General features: G+C 39.6%; 1 protein-coding gene across 2 annotated transcripts in view; it reads left to right on the top strand.

Moving 5' to 3' along the window:
- Positions 1-26,470, top strand: part of LOC139730796 (CTD small phosphatase-like protein 2-B) — a 72,133-nt gene that overhangs the window by 6,654 nt on the left and 39,009 nt on the right. The window contains exons 1-2 of one of the 2 annotated variants that reach the window (XM_071641665.1): positions 6,426-6,591; positions 22,224-22,486. In XM_071641665.1, the coding sequence (XP_071497766.1) occupies positions 22,259-22,486 (228 nt within the window). In that variant the 5' untranslated portion in view covers positions 6,426-6,591; positions 22,224-22,258. Of the gene's footprint in view, positions 1-6,425; positions 6,592-22,223; positions 22,487-26,470 lie in introns of those variants that run through there. The other variant, XM_071641664.1, reaches the window with a different exon arrangement.

Genomic DNA, 26,470 nt, shown 5'->3' with positions numbered 1-26,470 from the left:
TGTTGACCACTCGCACAGATACAATTTGTATTGCACAGTATTCATTGGTCTACTCCAGCCAGTCTACAATGCTCGTTTAAAAGTTTATAAATTTCCCAACTCCAGAAACCTTTTTCCTGGTTTCCTCTTTTTCTGGCAGACTCTATCTGTGATCTAATTTTTACATGAAAAATTGTTTTCAGACTAAAATGTGACACCGATCCCGCACTCGGTTACAATTTTACGAAAAGGAAGGACTCCATCAAGGTCTTTAGTGACTGTACTCATCAACAGCCATGGCATTTTAAGGGTTAATTAACCTTTACGATGTGTAGTGAACCCACATGAGAAAGTTCCAGTTTGTCATGATCCCTATTCAGTTGATATAGTGGCTGGCAAAGCTTTTATATTTGTGCGTTTAATAACTAGTGTATGTGCTATGGAAGATAGGCTGCCTATTGAAATACTTTATATACACTGTACCTGCACATTTTATGTATCTGTCCATCTGCTCAAATTGTTAACACTTCCCTGTGTTTGCTCTTTTGACGGCACACTGTAGGTACTAGTGCCTCATGTATGCCGTGAGTTTAATCTTTGATGACTTCAGACAGATGCGATATCTGCTTGGTTGAGTCATTTTTGTATTCATTTATTTATTTTATCATTATCATTTTCTTGGAGGGGGGGGGGGGGGGGGGATACTAGCTAGTCCCCTGTCTAGGCACTGGGTGCAGAGGTCAAATTTCGGTGACGCCGAGAGATTTCGGCATCAGTGTGAGTGCGAGGCAGGTATTAAACCTGTGTATTAAAGGGGCCTTCTGACATTTCGAGGTGTCAACTCAGGAAGAAGGATATCTCTGTCAGCAGGGCCAGTACTTGAATTGACGGAAAGGATTTTTTTTCCTTTCTTTTTTTTTCCTTTTTTTTTTCTTTCTTTTTTTGTTCTTGTGCAGTTGGCACATGTGGCATATGGAAAGTAGGATTTGTGAGGAAGAAAACATTTCATGTCTAGCAGTTTGAATGTTTGTTTTACAATTTTTAGCGCAGAATCAGCATATTTACTTCAAAGAGTATGAATTCTGCCTCACAGAATTTTTATCATCCCTCTCTCCTTTTTTCTTTCCCTAAAACAAAATAAATGAAAATAAAACGAGATTTAAACTAATGCTTTTAATACGAGTCTAATTTATATGTTATCCACATTTAAAGGACCTACCTGTGATTTGTAAAAGTATGGTGCCATGAACAATAAGGAAATCATTAACAAACCCGGTACTGTGATGCTTTTCTGTAAGCATATTTTCTACACCTTCAATCAGTCGGTATTGGATAAGGGGGGGGGGGGGGGGTAGAAGGGGAGATTCTTTATAAACATGCATGAAATATTGCAGGTCTTGGCAGTTTCGGCTACTGCTTTAGTCAGATTGTCAGTTGATGCTGGTCTATACACCAGTTAGATATCTTTATTACTGTGATGATAATCTTAATTACAGTAGGTAGGCGATCAAATTATCCAAAACTTTAACAACAACAATAAACAAACAAACAAAGCCATGGGAAGAAATATATCATCAAGAGTGTTTCTCGTAAATGTCAGATATTTTTGAAGATGGTCATGAACTCTTGTGGAAATTGGCCATATTATTTTTTTGCTCCTTTTTTAAAATTATTTTTGCTAGTTTCTGGTTCAGGGTAGCAACAAGTTTTAATAATAGTCGAGATCTTTCCACCTGAGTCAAAAGTTGTAAACTTGATATGCAATTGTAATTGATGAAATTGGATAACACTCATATTATATCCATCAAAAGCTAAACAAAAGATACTCATAGCACTGGCATTTTATTGCCACACCCCTGTTGTCATGGCAACACAGACTTTACTGCAATTTGATATTTGTGCGATGTTGAGATTCCAATGAAGAAAGAGGAGCTGCCGTAAATACAATAAATTCCCATTCTTGGATGAATTCATTCCAGTTTGACCCTGTCTGGAGGAGAAGGGGAAAAAAGGCTTTTGTGTCATTGGGCTTCCTTGGGCTTCTGTCTGGTCATTTGTGGTCAGATGGTAACAACAGACTGTACTTCACAGTAGAAGTCCTTTCAAATGAATTTGTCCCAGGCAGGTTATGTGTAAGTTTTTGTTGGTCACATTGGTGCTATTAATGGTCTGTAAGGTTTGATGTCACCAGGTACTACACTGAGATTGAATCTAACAGGGGACTTGCAGGCTCAAAAGGAGACATTTGTCTACATGTATCTCTAGCAATTAAATTTCTATAGCCTTTCCCTGAGTTCTGTGAAGGGAAAACGGAGAGATGATCGCAGTTATAGAATTTATGGAGTGCTGTAAAAGTGGAAATGTTTGCGGTGTTGAAATTTTTGGGCATTTCGCGCAACCAGAAACAAGCGTGGGCATAAAAGCACGCAAATATTTTTGCTTGCCATATGTTCCAATAGTTGACGTCTTAATTCTGCAGAATTGAAAACATGTTAAACTCTTCTTACCCCGCCAAGCGTGAAAAATGAGTTGCACGAAAACACCCACTTTTACAGTTATAAATTCTGTGTGTGTTTTTAGGCTGTTTGTGCATGTTACTAAATATGTGGGCATTGCTCCCAAACTGTAAGGTCCTGTGTATTACAGTTATAAATTCTGTGTGTGACTTTAGGCTGTTTGTGCATGTTACTAAATATGTGGGCATTGCTCCCAAATTGTAAAGTCCTGTGTATTAATGAGAGCTCTCCTTGCAGGACGTAGAATGTAGCAGACATCCATGTACAACCTACTGTCTCATCTCTTAGAGCTTTAAAGGGACACAGTCCTCACGAAATTTAAAAAAGTATGTTGTTGTTGGTACCTCCAATGAACTACTTTCACCAAAAACAAACTTTAAAATCACCAAATAAGCTCGTACATTTTGGTTGAAAAAGTGTGACTCTGCATGGTGAATATGCTAATGAGCAAGTCTTGGCGGAGAGTCATACGTCGTCGATGCACAACTCTTCCCAGCCGTGTTCTGCTCGTTATCCGTACGCTCCCTAGTTTACCCGGATGCATGAAGACGTCGGTGGCTACTCCGACTCGTATTTGACATTGTTTCTACATTGTGTGTGTGTGTGTGTGTGTGTGTGTTTGTGTGTGTGTGTATGTATTGTGTATTATATTCGCACGTGTGGACGGTACAACTAGATGATAGATCTACGGTAGATACGCGTACGCACCCCGTACGCGGTTTGCCCTTCGCACTTTTCCAGTCTCAAGCGCAGCTGCAGCCCTACTTGTCGCCGCTCATGCATGTTCTATAGTACATACAGAGTGTACATATTTGTAGGTAGAAACGATTCTACACAGGCCTGCTAGTACACTACAGGGGCGACCGCATTCAGCGTCGTCTGGTCAGGCTATCTTACATCAGTAGTTTTGCTCGAATCGTGCAGAAAATTTCCCAGGAAAATCCTTTTTTCCGTCCCAGACCAACAAAAGTATCGTGAAAGGTGAGCTGTATGGCTGGGAAATATCGGTACAACGATGCCGAACATAAGAAACTTAGGGCCTACAAAATCTCGAAATCGTGTTGTGACCTACCTGTGCGTGGACAATTTGTGAAGCGATGTTTTTACGTGGACCGGCAGGCTGTGGCCCTCGGTTATAAACCGAGAAAACTCCTGAAACCAGATGCAATCCTGACCATTTGCTCACATGAGTTATAAAACAGAAACACCTCGAGCATCGACTTCGAAGAGAACCGAGGGAAAAAAGCGTAGAGAAGTAAGGAAAGTGGCTAGCTATGTTTAATTTACCGTGGGCCTGCAGCCGGGGTTGGACTGCAGTACAGTGCCACTGAGCTAGCTGCTGCCAGTGCCGACTGGACATGCACGGCAAAGTGGAGCGAAATCATATCCCTACGACCCCCTGTGTTTACCCTTCCCGGCTCACGTCATATTTTTTTTTTTCGAGGAAAGGCGATTATCTGGCTACTTACAGAAATATTGAGATACAAACAATATTTTCTTTGAAGAATTCGACTCTCTCATGCACAGGTTATCTTCGGTTTGAATGCCAAAATCGACTGGACGGAGTCGAGTGTACTGTGTATGTATACATTGGTATGGTAAGGATTTGCGCGCGAGAGTGGTTTCTACGCTAAGAAGTATGCAACACGGACGGAAGCTAGAAAACGACCGTGCCTATTTGATGTCAAGTTCATGGTATATTTGGTTTAAAAATACATATAAATTTATGTTTACAATATTAATTTTTCGTAAATTATATATATCTAAGCTTGAAATATTTTGTTTGAAATTATAAAACCACAAACTTTCACATTATATGATAAAATTGCAACTAATCATTTGAACACGTAAATTGGTTTTTAGAGGCACGGCTGTCAACTTGGTGAGTAGGGCATGCACTACGTAGCATCTTTTTGCCGGCTCTTTCACGATCGCTTGCAGGAATTATTTTTCAAAAATCGCGTACGGAGACAATTTTTGATGTCCAAGCGTATAAATTGGTGAAAGTTTATATTTTTTACTCTTCTTAATTATCAGTACAGTGAAAATCTCAGGACTGCTTCCCTTTAAAGGGACTGTACAGTACTGGTGGAAGTAGGGATTCATGTTTTGAACATTCCTTAGTGAGATAATGAAAAGCCTCTTATGAAATATGAAAGAGCGTGTAATTTTAAGAAGGATCCAACGTTTATTTGATGAAAATTGGTTTTCAAATGGCTGAGATATCCCAAAAAGTGCTAATAATAAAAGGGGACATGCCACAACTTTATTTGGATCTCTTTGTTTCACCTTGTTTTTGGATATCTCAGCCATTTCCAAACCGATTTTCATCGAATAAACTTTTGATACCCCTTAGAACTGCATGCTCTTTGACATCTCATAGAGTGGTTTCTGAATATCTCGCAAAACATTAAAAGCTAAATCCGCACCTCGACCAGAACTGTACACACCCTTTAACAAAGACAAATGTGAAAACACAGTGTAAAAATATTTAGGCCTACAGTAGGCCTACAGTGAGGGGAGTAACTCCCCTCACTTGTCTTGCCTGTGACTTTCATCTGAGCATAATATGCATTTGAATTGAGACAGGTGTACCATTTTCACAGACCGTGTAAATCCTTGATCTTGTCGATAATTGAGCAATTATGGCAGTTCTGACAAGCCGACATCAAATACTACATGTGGGACTGTTAGCAGATATGTAATTTTGGAATTTGCCACTGTGATAAACAAAGTTCCACAACAGAATCCAAAGTTTAAAAACTACCGGTATACATTTCCCAGAACTACTTATTGTAGACCTTGTTACTACAACATTGTACATGCCTGTATCGTTTCAGATTGTAGAAGTGTAAAAAATTTTACTCATAGAAGGGTTATTTGAACAGAAATGATAACTTTTCAGTCACATACTTGGCCACTCAAAAGTTTCTAGGAGCACAATATTACACATATTTTGTTGTTGTTGTTGTTGTTGTTGTTGTTGTTGTTGTTGTTGTGTGTGTGTGTGTGTGTGTGTGTGTGTGTGTGTGTGTGTGTGGGTTGTGTGTGTGTGATTTGTAACAGACCTCAGTTATTGAGGCATTTTTTAAGTTCATGTATCTTTTTTTTTTTAACCGGGGGGGAGGGGGGGGGGGGGGGAAGGAGGTGCTAGTATGGAACAACCATTAATGATAGTAACACAGAAATGTGTATTTCATATCAATCAGCTTTTAACTAAATTAGGCATATATTGTTGATGCTGAAAGTTAGGAAGTTCAGCATTGTTTTCCCACATTGTTTATTGCTGTTATGTACAGTCTGTAGTAGATTTTTGTAGCCTGTGATCTTCTGCATAATACACTACAGCAACAACAACAAAAAGAAAGTTTGAAAGAATTCTAGGTTGTATTAGACAAGCGTGTTCTGTGATGGTATGAACATCAGAGTAACTTTCACAACAACTCGTAAAACTGTTGCCGTAAGTCACTGCACGGTGGCTTCCTGACTGTCCTAATATGCAGAGGTATTTCCCAACTGGAGTGGCATCTTCAGAGATGATCCAACTGATTTTTCATCTTTTGAGCCAAGTTCAAAGTCTAGCTTTGCAGCTTCATTATATCACTTTTCCCCCCTCTCTCTCTCCCCTCTGTCTGTGCTGTAGAAATGTTTGGCAGGCAGCCAGCTGGCTGTGCACAACATAAATTATGCATGGCCAAATTTCTGCCCTATCACATTTCACTGAATAGTGCGTGGGTTTTGCCCATAATGTCAGCATTGGAAGGTTTACTGTCCTATGTGTACAGCGGTGTACAGGCTTGTCTGTTGTGTGTGAATGCGCACATACATATCAGTGTGTGTGTGTGTATGTGTGTGTGTGTTGCGCCACAGTCTGGTATTAGTGTGAGCGGATGAATGCAGGGGTAATCCACCAGTGCGAGGCCCATGACATTGGCCGTGTGCAGAGAGAGGGAGAGAGGCGTATGACACATTCATCATAGCTGTGGTGAGGTGGACGGCTGTACTCATCCCCCTTGCTATGTGAAGTAATCCGGCCGATTGGCCTAGGGAGTAGGGTATGGACCTACGGTATGGACGGCTCTGACCCCACAGACAGGTCAGCTGATAAAAATATCCTACAGGTTTTCTGAAAAGAGTATTGATAGGGTTGGGAAGGGGGGGGGGGGTGGAGATTAGTATTTCATCTTTTGATAGTTTCGTATTTGAAACCCCTTCGTGCAAACAATTTTCCCCGGGATGGGATACCTCGTCAGATTGTGGTTCCCTGGTCTAAGTCAGGCAACAAGTAAAAGATGAATGTGTAACTCCTCTTGTGATCAGTAGACTGGTACTAGCAGTAGAGTCCCCTCGGGCCCATCACCCTAATATCCCATTTTCCTTGTATGTAAAACATACTTCCCATATATCAGAATGAGTGAAAGACCTGGTAGCATGGTAAACAAGCCCCCTTTTCAGACGCATGCCATTTTATACCAAAACTCGATAACGAAACGACGTATAAAGAATCATCGTATAGCAGACAGACCGTTCAGACACTTATTTTCACCGTTCTGGTAAATGTCATATAGATGTCCAGTTTCCCACTGCGCATGCTGTTATAGTCATGAGTGACAGCTGTAGGGTCACCTTTCGTGCGCGGTCCCATTAAGCCCCGCCCAGTTATACCGTTCTATGGTCGCCATACGTTCAGACGCACAGGGAATGCTGATTTGTTATCGAGTTCTAGTTCAAAACGATGCTCTGACCGTCGTTTCGCTATACGTCGTTTCGTTAGTCAGTGTTCAGATTTATAAATTCATCGTATAGCAATACCGTTTTCGTATAGCTATACCGTTCTAGTATAAATTTTTTGCGTCTGAATGCCCTGTAAGTTGGCTTGATTGAAATGATCTTCATTCGCTGCCCACCGGAGTACATTTGAAAACTGTGACAAGCACAGACCTGCCAGAATAAAATTTGCCCATCAGTGAATACACTTGTATGTGCACCATAGCATACGCTCATCCATGACCTTCAACTCCAGTCGAGATTTTTCAGCTGTGTGTGTACTTACATACTAGCGATAAGTAGTAAAGCTGTACGCAATTGATTATGGGGATATCTGAATATATCTAAGTCTGGCCAGCTTCCCATTATATACATGGTATCCCATACTACCAGATCTGTATTTAAAAGGGATAAATGTCTCTTGTCTGTAAGCAAATCTGTGTTGTGTATTCGAAATTGGTTCGTGGCATTGATATTTATTATACGCATGAAGCATCAACCAGCCATATTACACTTTACAGTGGAAAGAAATGAAAGAATTTCTGCAATCATTTCTTTAACCCACAATTTGCCATTGGTCTGCTTTGTGCCCCAAAGGAGGGCAGGCAAAGGATTATCGTTTCAGTGACTATTTAGTACAAAAGACAGTGAGATGTGTGTGTAAACTTAATATTACTGTTTATTAGATTGTCATGATGTGTTGAAAATGAAACACATCCTTAAAAAGAAATTCTTAACAGATGATCTACGATCCCACAAATTATTATGCTTACCTTTCCAGTTTCACTTCAAAATAAGTCCTACGAGTGTCTCTCGTTTCAGTGATATTATACGGACACTATACTATGATGGAAATTGCAGCATTTTGCAGTCTATTTGTACTAAATTTTGTTAATTTTCTTCATCGAAAAGAAGAAAATACGGTTTTGAAATGAAAGCAATTTGAATTAGCATATGAAGCATACATTTTCTTGATTCACTACGACTATAAACTGAACCTCTATTTGTCCATAGGATTGATTACCATTCACATAACCTATTATTTTTAGCGTATATCTCTGTGTTTGTAATTTCAGGCCCCTTTTTGCATACACCCCAAAATACTTTGTAAATGAGGTTTGCTATGATGATACCCTTTTGATTCATAGGAAATTCAAATCCTTACGCCCATGTTTGTCAAACACAGACACACGTGGCTAGCCACCAGCTGCTTAATGTATGGAAATGTAATTGCTCGAGACATCAGACTGTCTGCTACAGTGCCATGTAATCAGCTACGCTCCTGATGAATTCAGATTTCCATACATAACTTACCCACGTATTCCCACAACTATCCCCATGTCGTGGACGAGGTTTTTCCTCGGCTTGTGCATCTGAGACAGCAAAGACCTCACCGATGCGATCTACATTCTGAGTGTAGGGGGGGGGGAATGCAATTAGTGGTAATGAGTTTACTGGATTGGTTTGTAGCATGTGATTACATGTAGGAGGAGTAAAGTCAATGGATGTATCAAATAATGCACTGTGAAATTGACCCAGCAGCAGGGGAAATGTCCCTCAGTGTGAATTCATCTATTGTAGCCAAGCTGGTTGATAGACCATGAAGCATAAAGCAAAGTTGCGTTTACTGTTTGTTCTATTACTGATGAGCGTATTCTGAAGAAAAAACCCTCTCCAGGTGAAAATTCTGGTGTTGCACTGCATACATTGTAGATTGTGCAGACTTTTGTTGAAAATGTTTGTCTGTAGATGAAAAATGCCTATCTTGTTTGAGAAGTGAAATCATTTCATGCTAAATGATGCATGACAATATATTAAACCCTCATTGAAACCCTCGTTTAAAAGAGGTACATGTGCAAGCTGTACTTTTGCGCCAGTGCCAAGTTGTGTGTATCCCCCCATACAGTCTCCAGTGTCCATTTATTCTGACTCACTCTGATTTGATTTGAGGCTTGCTGTCTCAAAGATCAAAGGTCAAGATGAAGCATTTGACAGAATATCACTGGTTGAGTAACAAGAAGGAAGATACACTGTAGGATAGTCAAAATGAGCAAGAAGCTTTTAATGTGCTTAAAGCTCCTTGAAATGAGTAGACTAAAACTGAAGCAAGGGGCTTTAAACACATGGAAGCTCTTTGACTGAAGAGAGACTTACTGAATGAAGTCAGCAATTGCTGCATTCACACACACCCGTAATTAACAGTTCATGAGTTTTACAACGCAATAAAAAAAACCACACATCGTGTGTGTGGATACAGAACAAATCGTTAATTACTGCAATCTGCATACAGTATAGCTATGCAAAAATCAGTCCTGCTTGATTTTGTTTGATATTATCATGATAAATTACCCTGCAGTGTTTATTGCTGTTTCACCAAAGTTTTAGCAAGAGTTAATCAAAGGGACTTTTCAAACCAAAGAAATTAAAATGATGACCGTAAGGCAGCATTATCTATTGACCTTTTTAGGGGCAACTAGGTTGAAGCATCTGATAATTAGCTTGCTTCAGTTTCTTTCAGCCTGGTTGTTCTTGTGAAGGAGAATGTGCTACAGGGAGCAAGTTATTTCAAGTGTAGACAATGAAGCAAAAACAAAAGATCAGTGAAAGTGTCAGTGATGTCAGGACAAGGAGAGACAATCTTTTCAAAAGTCTCTTGTGTGAGGAACCTGTTTTGAATATATTCTGTTAAACAAGGTTTAGAGAATATTATTATGCACGGCTGAATGTCTGTACTCAGTACTTTTTCGTGTGTTCATCACTGGTGCTTGAGAGTTGAAAGCCTCATCCTTCAATAAAAGGGGGATGGGGTAAGAATGTTTATAGTGAAGCTGCGAAGAAACAACTTTATGACACACACCCTAACAAGAGGTTGTGTCAGAACCTGTTTATAGATCAGAATGGGTTTGCTTCCAGTATCGTAATGACATAATGCAATCTAGGTATAGGCCTCGAGGCCTAATGTTTGACTGATGATTAAGCAAGAGATGTCAGATAGTTCTTCTTTTTTATTGCATTCACTCTGTTTTCAAGTTTAGCAAAAAAAGCTGCTGAAAACTGCTTTATAATAGTGGTGAGCCAATGGAGTAAAATGGAGTCAAAAGGGGCCTGAGCTTTCGATCCGAACAGACTTGTTTTCAAGTTTAGTTAAAAACTTAATCATGTGCTATATACAGTACAGCTACTTTGTGTAATCCCCCCTCAAAAACAACAACTTATGTTAGAAAGAAAAAGTGGTACATACATGTACTGCATACTACTGCAGACCGTTTCTTTTATGTTTAGCTGCTGGCTTAGTCTCTTTCTTTTTTTTTTCTAGAAGTTTAGTCCTGTCTAATCGATTGTTGACAGAAACAACTAATGGATGGCTTAAGAGGAACAAAGCTGGAGTGGATACATTTCTGTTTCTCAAAATAAAGTATATATCTTATAACTAAAAAATGCTTTGTGGGTGATGAGGATTGTGCAAACATCTTTAAAAAGATGGCATGACCGAGAGATCATCTCACGCTGCCTTCGCATTGCCGTGGCAGTGGTCTAGAGATGGGGACAGGAAAGCGAGTCTTCCTGTCCGGAAGAAGACAGCAGGAGCAGCGTCTGAAGTTGAGCCATCTCGGAGCGCGCCCCTCCTTGAGACTTTTAAAGCGTGATTTGTGCCATCTTGTCCTCTTACAATCCTCCCCCTTTCCTGCCCCTCCTGTCATTGTTGATGTCTCAAAAAAACTAGTTCTTCTCTTTATTTTCTCATGCATAAGAAAAGTAAATAAATGCGTTATTTCAGGATAAACCCTGGAGAAACATGAAATGTCTGTAGGCATTCATTTAGAATGTCTGTAAATGATTTTTCTGTGAGATTTTACATACATTTCTTGCATTTTTTGTATGCTTATTGTCTCCTTGAAAATAATGAAATGAAATTAAAATGTAATGAAATTCATCCCCCCTCACACATTTTTTTTTTTTTTTTTTGGGGGGGGGGGATGGGGACAGGGTGGGGTGGGGGTAGTTAAAGAAGGTGATAGAATTTCCTAAAACTGTTAGGTAAAGTTAATTATGTTGCCCTTTAAAAGCAAGTGATGAAACTGGAAGGAGCAATGATATGCATGTGTAAGTATATTAACAACATACTCAGAATTCTTTAATTAGGCACAGAAAAGGGTGAGCTTTGATACAGATGGACAGTTAGAGAAAAAGAATATGATTCATGTATCAAAAGAGGCAAAAATGGTGCCGCCAAGTTGTGCTTATTTTATTATTTGTAAAGTAGTATGGATGCACACTATGATTTGGTATTTTATCAAGGGAACCCTGCTTTATTTGGCAAAGGTCAGATGAGGTCATCCTTGTGTAGAATCAAATTGAATTCCTTGATGTGATGGGTAGCCTTTTTGAGAGCAGGCACTGGACTGGTCTTTTCAAGTCACATGCTCAGGAGCGTGTTCTTGGTATCTTTCAACCTGGTAGGTACATTGTACAAGTACATTTTATGTGAATGCATGCCAGGAGCCAAAGTGCTGAAAATGCGTGTAGTGTGTGCATAGATGCGGCCTGTGTTGAATGGCATTTGGACCATTGCCAATCGACCTGTCAAATCCACTACCGGTGCTATTTACTGACGCGTGCTTTTCTTATTTGTTTTGTTTTGTTTTGTACTCGTTGGCGCTTCCGCGCTGTACCGCGGCCCAGCGTGTCATCAGAATCATACCAGCATAACTGTGAATGAATGGAGGGAATTGAAAGAAATACAAGTTGCAGTGCATTTGGCAGCTCTCATGATCCAGACAAGACTATTACGAGCTTACATTGTACCTCAGTGCACATATTCCTACCTACATGTACATTGTATGCTGTATTCTAACCATTCAAGGGGCTCTCCTGCAGCATGCCAAGTGTAGTGCTTTGCAGCAGTGTGGCTTACAGTATACTATTGCACTGCCTGCTTTTCAACTTCTGGGGAATAAACTCATGTACTGCAGACCAATTGAGACATACATTGTAGTGTTGTATTCCATTTGTCCTATATGTCTGGCTATTGTACATTATAAATTGCAGCATTTTGTATTATTTTTTAATTTAATGGCTGTTATGGACACAATATACATGTGACCACTAGATTAATAGTCTGCTCTTTAATTCTAAGCTGGTGTTTATGTGTGGAGACATCTTTTAGATTGTTGTTTCAAACTGTGGTCGTGGCTATCTGCAGAAAAGATTACCTTAGTCCAAAATATGACTGCTACTCCAGCTGTGTGTTGGAAATATGTGGTATTGTGGTTTTGTGGTTTGCTCAGTACTTTTTGACTAATTGCCCTTGAGAAAATTTATTTGTTGGCAAAGCATGTTGAGTATGAGTCAGCAGGTCAAAGGTTATGTGAAGATCTACTCTTCCCCCTCCCCCCTACCCTTTATAATAATATTGTTGACCTACTCGGTGTAGTAGTCACTGCCTTGTATAAAGTTGAAGCACTTGAGTAAAGCTGTGTGTATGATCCCATGGCCCGTTTAACATCAACAGGATTTATTCAGGTCACAACCTTGGAAGTACAATACTAACAGAAGTTTCCGCCCCATGTCAGATTTTTTTTTGCTACACATAACTGGCTGGAGCATTTGTGCTCGTATGAGTAGATGTAAAGTAAGTGTGTCATATCGAAATCAAACTGTATTGTTCATGTCATGATGTGTCTATCATTTGTATTGAAGTGTACAGTTGTTTTCATAAAATTGCCTTCATCTTTCTTTCCCCTCCCCCCTTCTGAATAACTGATTTTAGATCAGGGTTTGAATGATACTAATTATACCATCAATCTGGATTGAACATCCCACAATGCTAATGTTTTATTTGTACATGCAGGCCTTGCTAGTGTTTAAAGGGATGGTATAGTACTGGTTGCGATGAGGATTCAGCTTTAACTTTTTGTGAGATAGTTAGAAACCACTTTAAGGAATGTTAAAGAGCATACAATTATAAGAGGAATCTAACATTTATTTGAGGAAAAGCAGTTTTGAGATGGCTGAGATATCCAAAAACAAAGTAAAACAAAGCGATCCCAATAAAAGGTGAGTTCCACCTTTTCTTAGGATACCTTTGTTTTGGATATGTCCGCCATTTCAAAACCAATCTTCATCAAATAAACTTTGATTTCCTCTGAGAATTACAGCATATGCTCATCTCATCTAAAAAATTATCATTTAAAAAAATGTTGAAAATCTGAAGCCCCATCTGAACCGAAAACTATACCATCCCTTTAAGGTGTAATGTTATTCAAAATCATTTCATTCTGAAACTAATACGAGAATTATTCATACATTATGTCTCATCGTGTGTATGTGGTATTCAGCTTTAGGTATTGAAATTGATTGACTCACCATGTGATACTGAGATGTCTCAACATTTTCCAGTGATTTTGTGAGCTTAGCATCAATGATCATACCAGCAGTGTTTGTTGTTGTTGTTGTTGTCATTGGTTTTTTTTTTTTGGGGGGGGGGGAAGGGAGGGGAGGATGCAGTGTCATTTTTGATTGTCTTAGGCCGCGTTCATGCGAATTTCGTAGCCAGAATCACAAACATGAATCATGATTCAAAACGGCGTTTCAAATCACGGTCTCAGCGGAAGAGCGTTCATGCGGGCTTTCGCAATGCTGATTCTGGCTCAGCTCATCCTTTGCCATTGCGCAGCGCACTGCGCAGTTTGATCTTGTCTCTGCAACTCGAGCCAGACCTCCTTATTTCAGCTGTACAGGCCTTTACGTTTTTATTTCGGTGAATACTTTCCGATAAGCTGTGGCATTCAGGCTCTGCCCACAGATCGAGGAACAGATCGAGGAATAATCCTAATTCTTCGTCTCTCCAATTGTTTCCCTTGGTAGACACAGCGCTGCAGCTATTACTTTTATCAACTCAATCGGAGAGTATATTACATGTATTATTATATTATACAGTTAACGTTAGATACTAGCATAAAATCGGTGTATGGCGTTGATGTAAACAAACAAGTGCAAGTATGGTACCAAAACACACGATTCATAAGACGTACACAAGCGCGCGAACAGAACTAGAAGCTGTGCATGGGATACCCCATGAGACACGCATGCGCACAGCGCACAATGACGTCATAGAATCATGATTGAAATCACGGTTGCGTTCATGCTGTTTCTGCGATCGTGATTCTGGCAGAATCATGATTCAAAACGCCCTTTTTTCCGCGTTTCAGATCGGCGTTTTGAAACGCGTTTAAATGGAAAAATCGCATGAACGCAACGCAACTAAACACGTTTAGCGACTAAACGTGTTTAGAAACGCAGTTCTAGTTTCGCATGAACGCAGCCTTTTTCTGTCCAAATGGACAATTAAGAGAATTCAGTTGAGTGTTGTGCAGGCATTCAATGTTTTGCTATTAGATTATTTTACTTTGTTATATTTTTGTGTTCATTTCCATTGTTTTATCAAAACAAATATAATTCAGTGATGATACAGACTTAAAGAGAGTAAAACAAAGGAGTTATTTGCTTGTACTTGCCATTTTGTGCATTAAAAATGCATTATCCCTAGAGTCTTTGAGCAAATATCAAAGTACAATGTACATGTATCACTGAGTTTTGCTTGAATGTACACACTGAGTTTTGCTTGAATGTACACTAGGTTATCAAAGTAGGATATTTGCCAAGACTGAATGCTGTTGTGATATCTCTCACCATAGAGAAACATTTGTGTGTGCATGTGTGGATTATCCATATTGTTTTCCATTTGTCATTTCTGCCAAGATTATACGTGTACATTCAGTGTGTAATTTTGTGAATGTGATCTGAGATTATTAAAAAAAAAAATGATGGCATACTCTCAGAATGGTAGAAAAGATTTGCACAGCTTTGTTGTTTTCCTCTGGTAATGCATGTATTTAAAAAAAAAGAGAAGAGAGGGAGGGAGAGAAGAAAAAACTATAGAAAGTATGTTCCTTGATTCTAGTAAGGAAGAAGATCAATGTATTGAAGCCAAATTTCAAGTTTTACAGCCATATATCTGATAGGCCAGCGGGTATTGATGCAAGATTTCAAAGCTATAACCATGATTTCTTGTTTGCTATAACAGTAGCTGCGGACCTTTTTTCTGGATTGCCCTAAATATTAAAGATACTGCTCTCATTCATCAAAAGGGAAGGGGATAGGTGTCTGTAATAGAGAGCTAAAGTGTATTGTAACTTGAAATGACTGTACATTGTGTAAACATTTCACAACAATGGATTTGTGATGACCTTGTCGCTCTTGATTGACATATGAAATGAATGCTGCTTACAGCTGCCAGAAAAGGCCATTCCAGGCATTCTAAGAATGTGAAGAGAAAATCAACTGCTTCCCTCATATTTTCAGCATGTTAAAACCGTAGAGAGTCTGAGCATGCTGTTGGAATGATCACATAACATGTTAACAACAACAACATGTAGTAACATAAAAATTGAAGAGTTGGTGAAAAGGGCTGAGACTGCGAACAGCCTTGTGACAATTTTTTTTTTTTTTTTTTTTGGGGGGGGGGGATGAATATCAAATTACATGTACATGTAAGTTGTCTTTTTTTTTTGTGCAACCATGCAAGAGAAGAGGAGTCTACACGATTGTCAAGGAGAGGCCACAGAAGTGAATTATGTCTACAATTTGTCTGCCATATCTGATCAAACAATAGTTTGTCCACAATTCATGGACACTCATTTTCCACGCTCCACATGCTAATATCTGAAAGAATCTTTCAACATCTTTGAACAGATTTGTATGATTCATCTTTGTAGTTATGGTAAGAGAGTGTTTGCTCTGTCTTTTTTTTTCACCCCTCCATCAACCCCCCCCCCCCCCTTTACAAATGTAGCTGCTCTGAAATAGAATGTAATATAGGGATTGACTCTAGGGACTTTTCTATCGAAATACAGAACTTCTATGAAAACTTAGAACTTGTACACATTACTAATACATTATATGTATTCTCCTCTAACAAGTCATAGTGACCAGGTGAGTTCCTGGCCTGTGCTGGCCGCACGCTTACACTCCCAGCTCCCCAGCTGCTTGGGATGGGAATGAAAGTGGCCAGCCGCCTCTGCCGCCGATGTGGTGGTATCTGTTGAATAACTTTGCATTATTTATGAAATGGAAGTCTAGAGAGCGCGGAGAAGCCAGGAATGAGCCCAAAATAGCCCGGTCTTGCTGTTAGAGTAATTTTCCCTCGCAGAGCATGTACGCTCATCCCACACAGATTTTATTTTTTCCTCCTCTCTCTCGGTCTTTCTCCCCTGTCATGTGTTGTCCTGCGTGGCCATGCAGCGATGAAGATTGGATAAATTGACAGGTTCTATCTTGCTCTCTAAAAATCATGCACATTTGCACAGAAGTATTGGATGTGTAGAGAAGAGGCATACAGCCTTGTATGTATAAATCCTTTCATTTTTTCCCCCTGCTTTTTCTTTTAATGTAATGTTGTGACAGGAATGATCACTACCAGATGTATACTGATAGAAGTGGCAGGACTCAGGAATTGATGCATGAATAAATGTGGCAGATCTCAAACACACATTTTCATGTTTTAAAAGATCACAGAAGAAAAAACAGTTCTATACAGTACATCCAGGAAACCTTTGGAAGTGTTCTTCTTCCGTTCGTTTTTTTTTTTTCCTTTCTTCAATGAATTGGTCATATGTGTAGTGCTTGTGACATATGCATTACATATTTGTCTGAAGTGTGATCAGCTCTGAGTCTGTTTTTTTTTTTTCGCTTTTTTTTTTAAGGGGTGATTGCAAATCCAGACTTGCAATGCAAAGTTAAGAAGGAAATTTTATTCTTGATGATTACTTGGTTTCAAACATTTCCAGCTGGGTCAGTTGTCCATTTAGTTTGTTTCCTTGTAACAGCAGCACAATTCCTAATTTTGGAAAGGACAGGGTACACTGTATGTACAGTAGGTAGGGCCACTGTACAAAGTTTGTACTTGCCTGCTTGCCCTGGACGACTCAAATTCAGACTCATTCAATTAGTGCAAAGGACCACTTGATACTTAAATAATAGTGCAAATCCAAAAATTTTCATGTGAATAAATTTTACACTCGCTGGGTAAGATCGATCTCGCCAGTTTCTAATTTTGTGGAATCAAAACATAAAATAGTAATAGTACATATACATTGTAACAGCAAAATAATTTGCATACTTTTGCTTTGGGCCTGTCTCGTGTTATGTGAAAAACGCAAAAATTTCCCAATCTGTAAACATTTCTACTTTTATACTGGTATAGGGTCATAGTCCTAATGGCATTTTGGACAAGTACAAACAATACTTTTGTAATACACTCATGGGATATAATTTAGGCAAATTAGCAGAAGGAAGAATTTGTTGATTGCAAAGATATTGATTCAACTGTTTTTACAGTACTTACATTTTGTTATTTCTGATGTAGAAGGTATATTTAAAAAAGAAATGCAGCAAAGGCAAGATTTTGTTCTGCTCTGTTTCAGTATGCTCAGTTTTACGTTGTAGCATGTGGAAGTTTATGTTGGTACACTAGTGTCTATAGGAATGAAAGCCTGGGTCAAACTTGTGTCTACAAGCTTATTTTCATAGTTTCATATCTGCTGAGAAGAAAACCCACCTCAGCACATTGTATGATACAGTATTGATGCCCTTGTAATGTCACACGTACATACGGTTCATGGGTTATACCATCACTGCCGTGTTGACATAAGTACATATGTTTTTAGTGTTGATTACAATGTAGGTGATAGTGAGTCTTGAGTTGTCATGGGCAATGTCTCATATCTGGATGTCTGCAGGGAATATCCCCGTGTGTCTCCGTCTGGCAGATAAGAAATGATAAGACACTTAATCGATAGTAGGAATAAGTGAATGAATGAATGCTCACGAGTACAAACTGTAGTCCATATGTTTATCGAGTCAGTTTTTTTCTCAAATCAGGACTGTTTTGCGAGTTGTTAAATCTGTTATCTTTGAGTATTGTAATGGACAGAGAAATGTACCTGTGCATGTTGCATGTCAGGATTAGAGGTTAAAGATGGGCCTTCCCTCATGCATTCCTTCCCAAATAACACAGAACATGATATATTCCACCGGAATGACAAGATTTGTAAAGCTAATCTGTGATATTTGAAGGTTGTTACATGTAGCTGTTAAAATTCAAATAATGCGCCAAACGCTCATCATAATGTATTCTGTGTACTAGGCACAGCTGCATACATTAATCCTCCTGTGATTGTAATAATTATGATACCTATACTTCGAACAAAAGATATGCATATTAAAGCTGTCAGAAAAGATGAATTCACTAGCTTCTCTTACTTTGTTATTGATGGCAAATAACAACACGCCACTAACATGAACTACTTGTGCAACTAAGTGCATCACACAGGTCTGTAAAACTAGACCAGTAGTTTAATAGATCTGTAATTTTTTTGTACTTACGAAAAAATTATTCAAATCTTAATGGTCAATTTAACTATACAAATAAAGACCCTCTTAAGTTCAAAATTTACTGGAGGTTTCCAAATAGTGTTTTCTTCAATACCTAAGTGTTCTCACCAATTTTTCAAAAATTTGCATGCAAATGGAATTGGCTGTCTTTAATGATATTTTTGCATGATGTTACATCTGCAAATAGCATCCAACTTGCAAAATTTGTGAAAATGTAAACCTCACAAAATACAGTGGCGGAACCAGGGGGAGCGCACCAGGCGCTTTTCCCTTTATGTTCTTGCTAAAACAAAATAAATAATTAAAAAAAAATGGGGGATGCGTGCGCCCCCTGTTTGTAAAGGTGCCCCCTCTTTATGGAATTCCTGGATCCGCCCCTGAAATACATATATATATGCTGTTTGCAGTACAGGAACAAAAGAATAAAAAAAGAAATAATGTAAAAGTACATAACTGACATATTAAAGCTCATGCTAAAAAAGAAAGAAAAAAAAAAGCTTGATGCAAGGCAAAGTTACCAAAATATTGATTTAGACTTGTTTGAATATCATGCTCTCATCCCATTCTGACTTGCTTGAGATGGAAAACACAAACAAGCAAGTGTGAGACACACCATCTTCAATAACCTAGTGTACCAGCCCACATGGTTCTTACATCTGCAAGATATTTGCACAGATGAGAGACTGCTGGTAAATTCAGCTCCTGCCAGAAATGTATTTGTGCAGTGCATGTCATGACGGGAAGAATGGGATCGACCTCTGTGCCACTAAACTGTTTGCTGTCATGCGACTGGAATTGAGCTTGACCTTAACCTTTGACATCCCACTGCTAACAGGGCCTGGGGACTGCTTGACAACGGCAGCAATGCAGTTGTATCCAGTCAGTCAGTCACTGGGGTTAGTCTTCTGCAACAGGCTGCTGAAGGGTTTATTCTTGGAGCAGGCAGAGTGCCTTAGTAATTTGGGATGACACTTACATTCTGTCTGATTAATGGCCAAGGTCGTACTGTGCTTGATTCGGTAGCTGCCTGCCACAGGATATGCACAAAGTGTTTGCGGGTGCAAGACAGAGGGACGGTTCCTAATAACCCCCAAGTTCACTGATACAAGTCTTGACATGTTTTTGATGTGTGCTAGCTCGTCAGTCTTTCGTCAAACCGTGAGGAAAACTGTACTTTCCCTGCATAAATTTCAACATTTTAACGAAATGCAATAGAGATGGCTGCAAGTGAAGGAAATGGGGAGAAACTGCGTGTCAAATCTTGTAAACAATTCGTAAAGAGAGATTGTATGATGTGTGTATTGTATTTGTGAATGCGTGTGTATTGTTAAAAGGAATGGAGCTACATATTACAATGTATTTATTGTATACACTTGTTCCATTCAAATGTAAATGTACATGACCTACCAAGGCAATGGCAGACTTGTGGTGAAGTTTAGACTTGTGGGTGAGGTGTTTTTTAAAGTGGACCTTTCGGATGGTTATTACTTATTTTGTGTAAATGAGAAGAGAATGTGAGCACTTGGCTGCAAGACCCAAGGTTGGTATGATGAACAGGTACCAAAAATTGGAAAGGAAACCCAGAGATAAATCTTGTAGGGAGTGAGTAGTACCTGTGATGGCAAATTTCCCTTCAAAAGGTCTTTCTTTTGCAAATTGTTACGTGTAAGTCCTCGATATTTTAGCCCTGAGATATCATTTACTAAACAGAAAATGTGTCTGATAAGTTTGATATGAATCTCCCTTTTACTTAGTTGTATGGTACCATGATAACTATATCTTCTTTCATAGAACCCTTGATTTATTTTACAGTTATTGAGTACCCATGGTCTATATTTCATGAGTGCTCTTGATGTAACCAGACTTTTCAACTGTGTGTATAGAGATGTCAAATCAGGTACATGTATATGGGAGGAAGCCCCAAGCAGTTTGCTCAATTTTCGGATGTGGCTATTCTTGAATGCTTGTTCAAGTATGGAACTGGGATATTACAGCATTTATTGTCCCCGCCGAACGAGTTCGAGCAGGGGACTATGAAACGGGCTCCGTACGTGTGTGTGTCCGTGTGTCCGTCCGTGTGTCCGTCCGTCCGTGTGTCCGTGTGTCCGTGTGTGCGTCCGTGTGTGATCAAAATCTTCAATTTGCTACTTCTCTGTCATTTATGAGCCAATTTTGATTCTGTTTGCTTTATATGATAGCACTACATGGGAGCTTTGAAACTTCTACACAGAATTTCAGTCGTGACCTTTGACCTTGACCTTTGACCTATATTGTACATTTTGCTACAAAATGCTACTCCTTCGCCATTTCTAACCCGATTTCGATTCCGTTTGCTTTATGTGATGGCACTAGGTGAGGGCTTCAAAACTTCTACACAGAATTTTGACCTTTGACTTCTTTGACCTTTGACCTTGATTTTTTGACCTATATTGTACATTTTGCTATAAAATGCTACTCCTTCGCCATTTCTAGCCCGATTTCGATTCCGTTTGCTTTATGTGATGGCACTAGGTGAGGGCTTCAAAACTTCTACACAGAATTTTGACCTTTGACTTCTTTGACCTTTGACCTTGATTTCTGACCTATATTGTACATTTTGCTACGAAATGCTACTCCTTCGCCATTTTTAACCCGATTTCGATTCCGTTTGCTTTATATGATGGCACTAGTTGAGGGCTTCAAAACTTCTACACAGAATTTTGACCTTTGACTTCTTTGACCTTTGACCTTGATTTTTGACCTATATTGTGCATTTTGCTACAGAATGCTACTCCTGCGCCATTTCTAACCCGATTTCGATTCCGTTTGCTTTATGTGATAGCACTAGGTGAGGGCTTCAAAACTTCTACACAGAATTTTGACCTTTGTCTTCTTTGACCTTTGACCTTGATTTTTGACCTATATTGTACATTGGCTACAAAATGCTACTCCTTCGCCATTTCTAACCCAATTTCGATTCCATTTGCTTTATGTGATGGCGCTAGGTGAGGGCTTCAAAACTTCTACACAGAATTTTGACCTTTGACTTCTTTGACCTTTGACCTTGATTTTTTACCTATATTGCACATTTTGTTACAAAATGCTACTTCCGGCGGGGACATATGTTACGCACCGCGTAATTTCTACTTTTCCTTGTTACTATGAGGACTATTTGATGTTATGATTGACAGGTGTGAGAATCTTACAAAAGTCTCTGAAAAGGGTTTACATTTGGATTGGATGGTTTTACTGAGTTGTGTAAATACCAAGGTTACGACATCACTCAAAATACTGGAGGTTAGACAGGACACTCAGCAAGTATGTCTGCCGCTTGCCCAAATGTCTATTTGGGCGAGGGCCTATACAAGTAGGTGAGTGCTGCAAGGGCCACTGGGGCAAGTGACCATTCATTATGCCTGCCTGACAGTGAGTTTTTATTGCCCGGGCAAATGAGCAAATGGGTTTTGTGGCACCGTAGTGATGAAGATACAATTATTAAGATATTTGAATCTTTCATTCCCTGTGTAGGAACGATGCACTGATGCAGGCCGGTCTTGACAAGGATGTCACGACACCGCCGAAGAAGTCGCAACAGGAATGCCAGCAGCAGTAGTAGCAGCAGCAACAAGAACAGCCACAGCGTCTCAAATTATACCAGCAGCAGCAGCAGTAGCAGCCGAACAACTCGCAGGCGCGTAAACGTGATGCCAGAGGGCGTGACCACGAACGGAGCTACGACAATATCGGTGTCGCACACCAACGGCGACTGTTGTGCCGGCACAACGCCAGTGGTGAGTCTCCCCCGCAGCTTTCGGTCTTTTGTGCTCTGATGTCAGCTGTGGAGATCAAAACGTTAGATATGATGATGCAAGGAATAAAGCAGAAGAGGGATGTAGTTGTTATAAATGCTATGAAACAATCATGCTCATAGAGCAAAGATGCTATGAAACAATCATGCTCATAGAGCAAGGGACCATTCGTGACTAATGCTTATCTCCCTAGATTTCAGTGACTGTTGGGGCTGTAGGCAAACATATGTTGTCAGCTTTCTTTGTGACAGGTTTCCCTAGGAGTTTGCAACAACTCTTGCTTCAGAGATTTGTCACCTTTCTTACCAGTACATTCTTCAACCTTTTTGTGGTGCCTGGAGCAGTTCGTTTTCAGCTTGACCGTGGATCTTGCTGCCACAGGAACTTGAAGATTTCTTGAGATGAACCTTTCTGAGACACTGAGTCTTTCTTTTTTTATCTGTTTCCATACAGGAATGAAGTGATGATTACTTTCTAAGGGACATGAGGGCAAAGATCAAGGGTCAATTTTTTGAGATTTTACACTTATTCTATAATAGGAGTTCTTTCATTTAGCATTGAAACCCTGGGTTTGTCTTGTTCTCCAGACTGTTGATGGAAGTGAGTAGCAATTGCTGGTGCAGGGGAACCTTGCTTTAATGACTTAAAAAAAAGAAGAAGAAATGACATTTAACTTGTGTTCGGTTTCACACTATATCAGGGTGCAAAACAAAGAAATATGAAGGGTTGGGACTTGCAAAATCACCTTGTCAAGAGGATTTTGTTACATCTGTCCTCTTTTTAATGATGTTCCACTGAAAACTCCAAACATAATGCCCATCCCCCAAGTGTGATGATTATTTATTCATTTATTTATTCATTTATTTCTTTACTCACCAATGAATGGATGGTTATTCAGGATCTCTATATCCCCAAACCCTGCCCACTTTGGCTCGAATTCACAAAGGTGGTTTAAACTGTAAAAACCGTGGTACAAATTTAGGCCATGGTCTGGAATGAGAATGAAATAGGCGTGCCTTTGACAAATGCGGACTTGTTACTGGACTTCTGTTGGCATACATAATCTGTCGATCATATTTCCATAGGAGAAATTTGCATAAACCATGGTTTAAAGATAATATAACGTTTTGGTACCTCAAAAGTTTCCCTGAATTTCCTTGTCTTAGTTTGTGTTTCAGGTTAAAGTACCTTTCATATAACTAACACTGTGAGACTTACTCGCTCCAAAGTGCTCTCATAATAGTAATCATGCAGTAATGGTTTCATACAATACGTGTATATTGATTCTCGCGGTACCGCGGCTCGTTCGAATTTTTCAGAGCAGAGCGGGCTCTGGTACGAAACCATTATTGCATGATTACTCAGACATGAGAGCACTTTGGGGCGAGTAAGTCTCACAGTGTTACAACTGTAGTTATATGAAAGGTACTTTAACCTGAAACACAAGCTAAGACAAGGAAACTCAGGGAAATTTTTGAGGTACCAAAACTTTATATTATCTTCAAATTTAAACCACCTTCGTGAATTCAGGCCCTAGTGTTTGATCCACGTTGTCACAATCATAATGGCTGTACAAATGAATTCATTTTGTGTATATCCTCTGCCTAGTTGGGGATTCCCTGACTCCACTACATGAAGCCACAGTGGCAAATGAACTTGCAAGTTTTTAGCTCACCTGAGCCAAAGGCTCAAGTGAGCTATTGCGATCGCCCTTCGTCCGGCGTCCGGCGTCCGGCATCCGTCGTCCGTCGTCTGTCGTGCGTCATGCGTCGTGCGTAAACTTTTTACATTTTCATCTTCTTCTTGAAAACCCCAGGACCGATTTTCATCAAACTTGGCAGGTAGCATCCCTAGGGGGTTAGGAACTCAATTTGTTATAATGGGCACCATGCCCCACCCAGGGGGCCCCCAGGGGGGCCCAAACCCCCAAAATTAAGGAATCTGTAAAAATCTTCTTCTCTAGAACCAGAAGTTATAGAGCTAAGTTAATACTATGAGTTAGTACATTGATGACTGTAATTTCAAGTTTGTTCATGGCAGAATCAGGGGTGCCCCCCCTTGGGACCCAGGGGAGGGGGGTGGGGAGGGGTTCTAATGGGACCTAAATTATACATTTTTATCTTGTTCTTGAGAACCCCATGACCCATTTTCACCAAACTTGGCAGGTAGCATCCCTAGGGGGTTAGGAACTCAATTTGTTAAAATGGGCACCATGCCCCACCCAGGGAGCCCCCAGGAGGGCCCAAACCCCCAAAATGAAGGAATCTTAAAACATCTTCTCTAGAATCAGAAGTTATAGAGCTAAGATAATACTATGAGTGAGTACATTAATGACTGTAGTTTCAAGTTTGTTCATAGGAGATCCAGGGGTGCCCCTCTTGGGGGCGGGGGGGGGGGGGGGTTGGTTGGGAAGGTCCAAATGGGGGCTTGAATTATAAATTTTCATCTTCTTCCTGAAAACCTCATGATGGATTTTCGTCAAACTTGGCAGGTAGCATCCCTAGGGGGTCAGGATCTCAATTTATCAAAATGGGCACCATGCCCCACCCAGAGGGCCCCATGGGGCCCCAATCCCCCCAAATTAAGGAATCTTAAAAAATTTGGGCCCTTATTGTACATTTTCATCTTCTACTTGAGAATGCCTGGTCAAATTTTGGTAGAGCTGTGAATAATTTAGATTAGTGACTGCGTGAAAGGTGAACTTGCGATATTCAGGTGAGCGCTAGACCCGCGGGTCTCTTGTTTCTGCATGCATTTTCTGCAGTGTAAAAAGGTACACCTATTTTTCATCTATATCAGTTGGTTATTTGCCAATGTGAAATGACCCCATGTAGAAATCATCTTTATGTAGGTGATTTGACTGGCAGGATTAAAACCTTAATTGTCAGTTTTTTGTTTAAATCATCGTTGTGACACTTTTGGGGGGGGGGGGGGATTGCATATCAACATCCTGGATAAAAATGTACTCTGAAATCAGTAGCACTTTCATGAGACATTAATATAAGATTTGCGATGACTTCTATTCATTATGAATGCACTTTTCTCAGCATGAATTGCCATTGTCAAAGAAAAAAAGAAAAAATCACCCAGAAATCAATAAAAACTGCATACAATTATGGCACGGTTAACACTTGTACAGTATTGTTGCACAATATGTACAATGTAGGCAAAACTGCGTAGGAATGGCATCCATGAAGGCAATGCGGGGATACACAGTGACTGCGGCTTTACATTTGCTCAGCTGTGTTTTACGCTGGGGCTGCCTCCCTATTGACACCTGTTCATTCATGACTCAAACAACAATGCCTGTGTCATAGCAATCTAGTTGCTCAAGCAGATACCAGCAGTATTTTCATGCACGTCCGCAGGCAAAAAAAAAAAAGGGAAAAAAAATGCAACTACTTGAGCCTGCCACTGTTCACTACTTCGTGTACAAGGAGGGTTTTGTTTCTTGCTTTGTTTTTATTGGGTGTATTCTTGCATCTTGCAATGAGTGTCGTACACAATTTATGGGTTGACATTCACATGAATGATTTTGTGATGTGGGAATCTTCAATGTGAAGGAAGGCAATGAGAGCATGACCGTAGAAATAGGTTATGAATGTGATTTGCTCATAAAAGGTAAAACATGATTGTATTTTCCCCCATGCAACATTTCTCATTGCTAATGTTTCATAAAATAGCACAAAGACTCTCTCATTTGAGATATTATTATTATTATTTTTTTTTTTTGGTCTTGTAACATTTAATTTGGTGGCAGAATCATCCGTAACTTCTGTAGATCACTGTGTATATTTGTAAGTGATCCTGAAGTTGGCAATACATTTTTGTTGATTATTTAGAAGTCAATAATTCTGTTTTGAATTGGCAATTTTTATTTCTATCTTTGTGCAGATTTTATGAATTATACCACTTCCACATCATCTTTCTGAAAGATGCATGTAAAATTGTGAGTAAATAATTTAT

The sequence above is a fragment of the Diadema antillarum genome, unplaced genomic scaffold, assembly GCF_040938485.1.
Source record: "Diadema antillarum isolate AM-2024a unplaced genomic scaffold, OU_Dant_1.0 seq00000338_RagTag, whole genome shotgun sequence".
Taxonomy (NCBI): Eukaryota; Metazoa; Echinodermata; class Echinoidea; order Diadematoida; family Diadematidae; genus Diadema; species Diadema antillarum.
The sequence above is the reverse complement of the archived record's forward strand: the minus strand, read 5'-3'. Positions and strand labels throughout refer to the sequence as shown.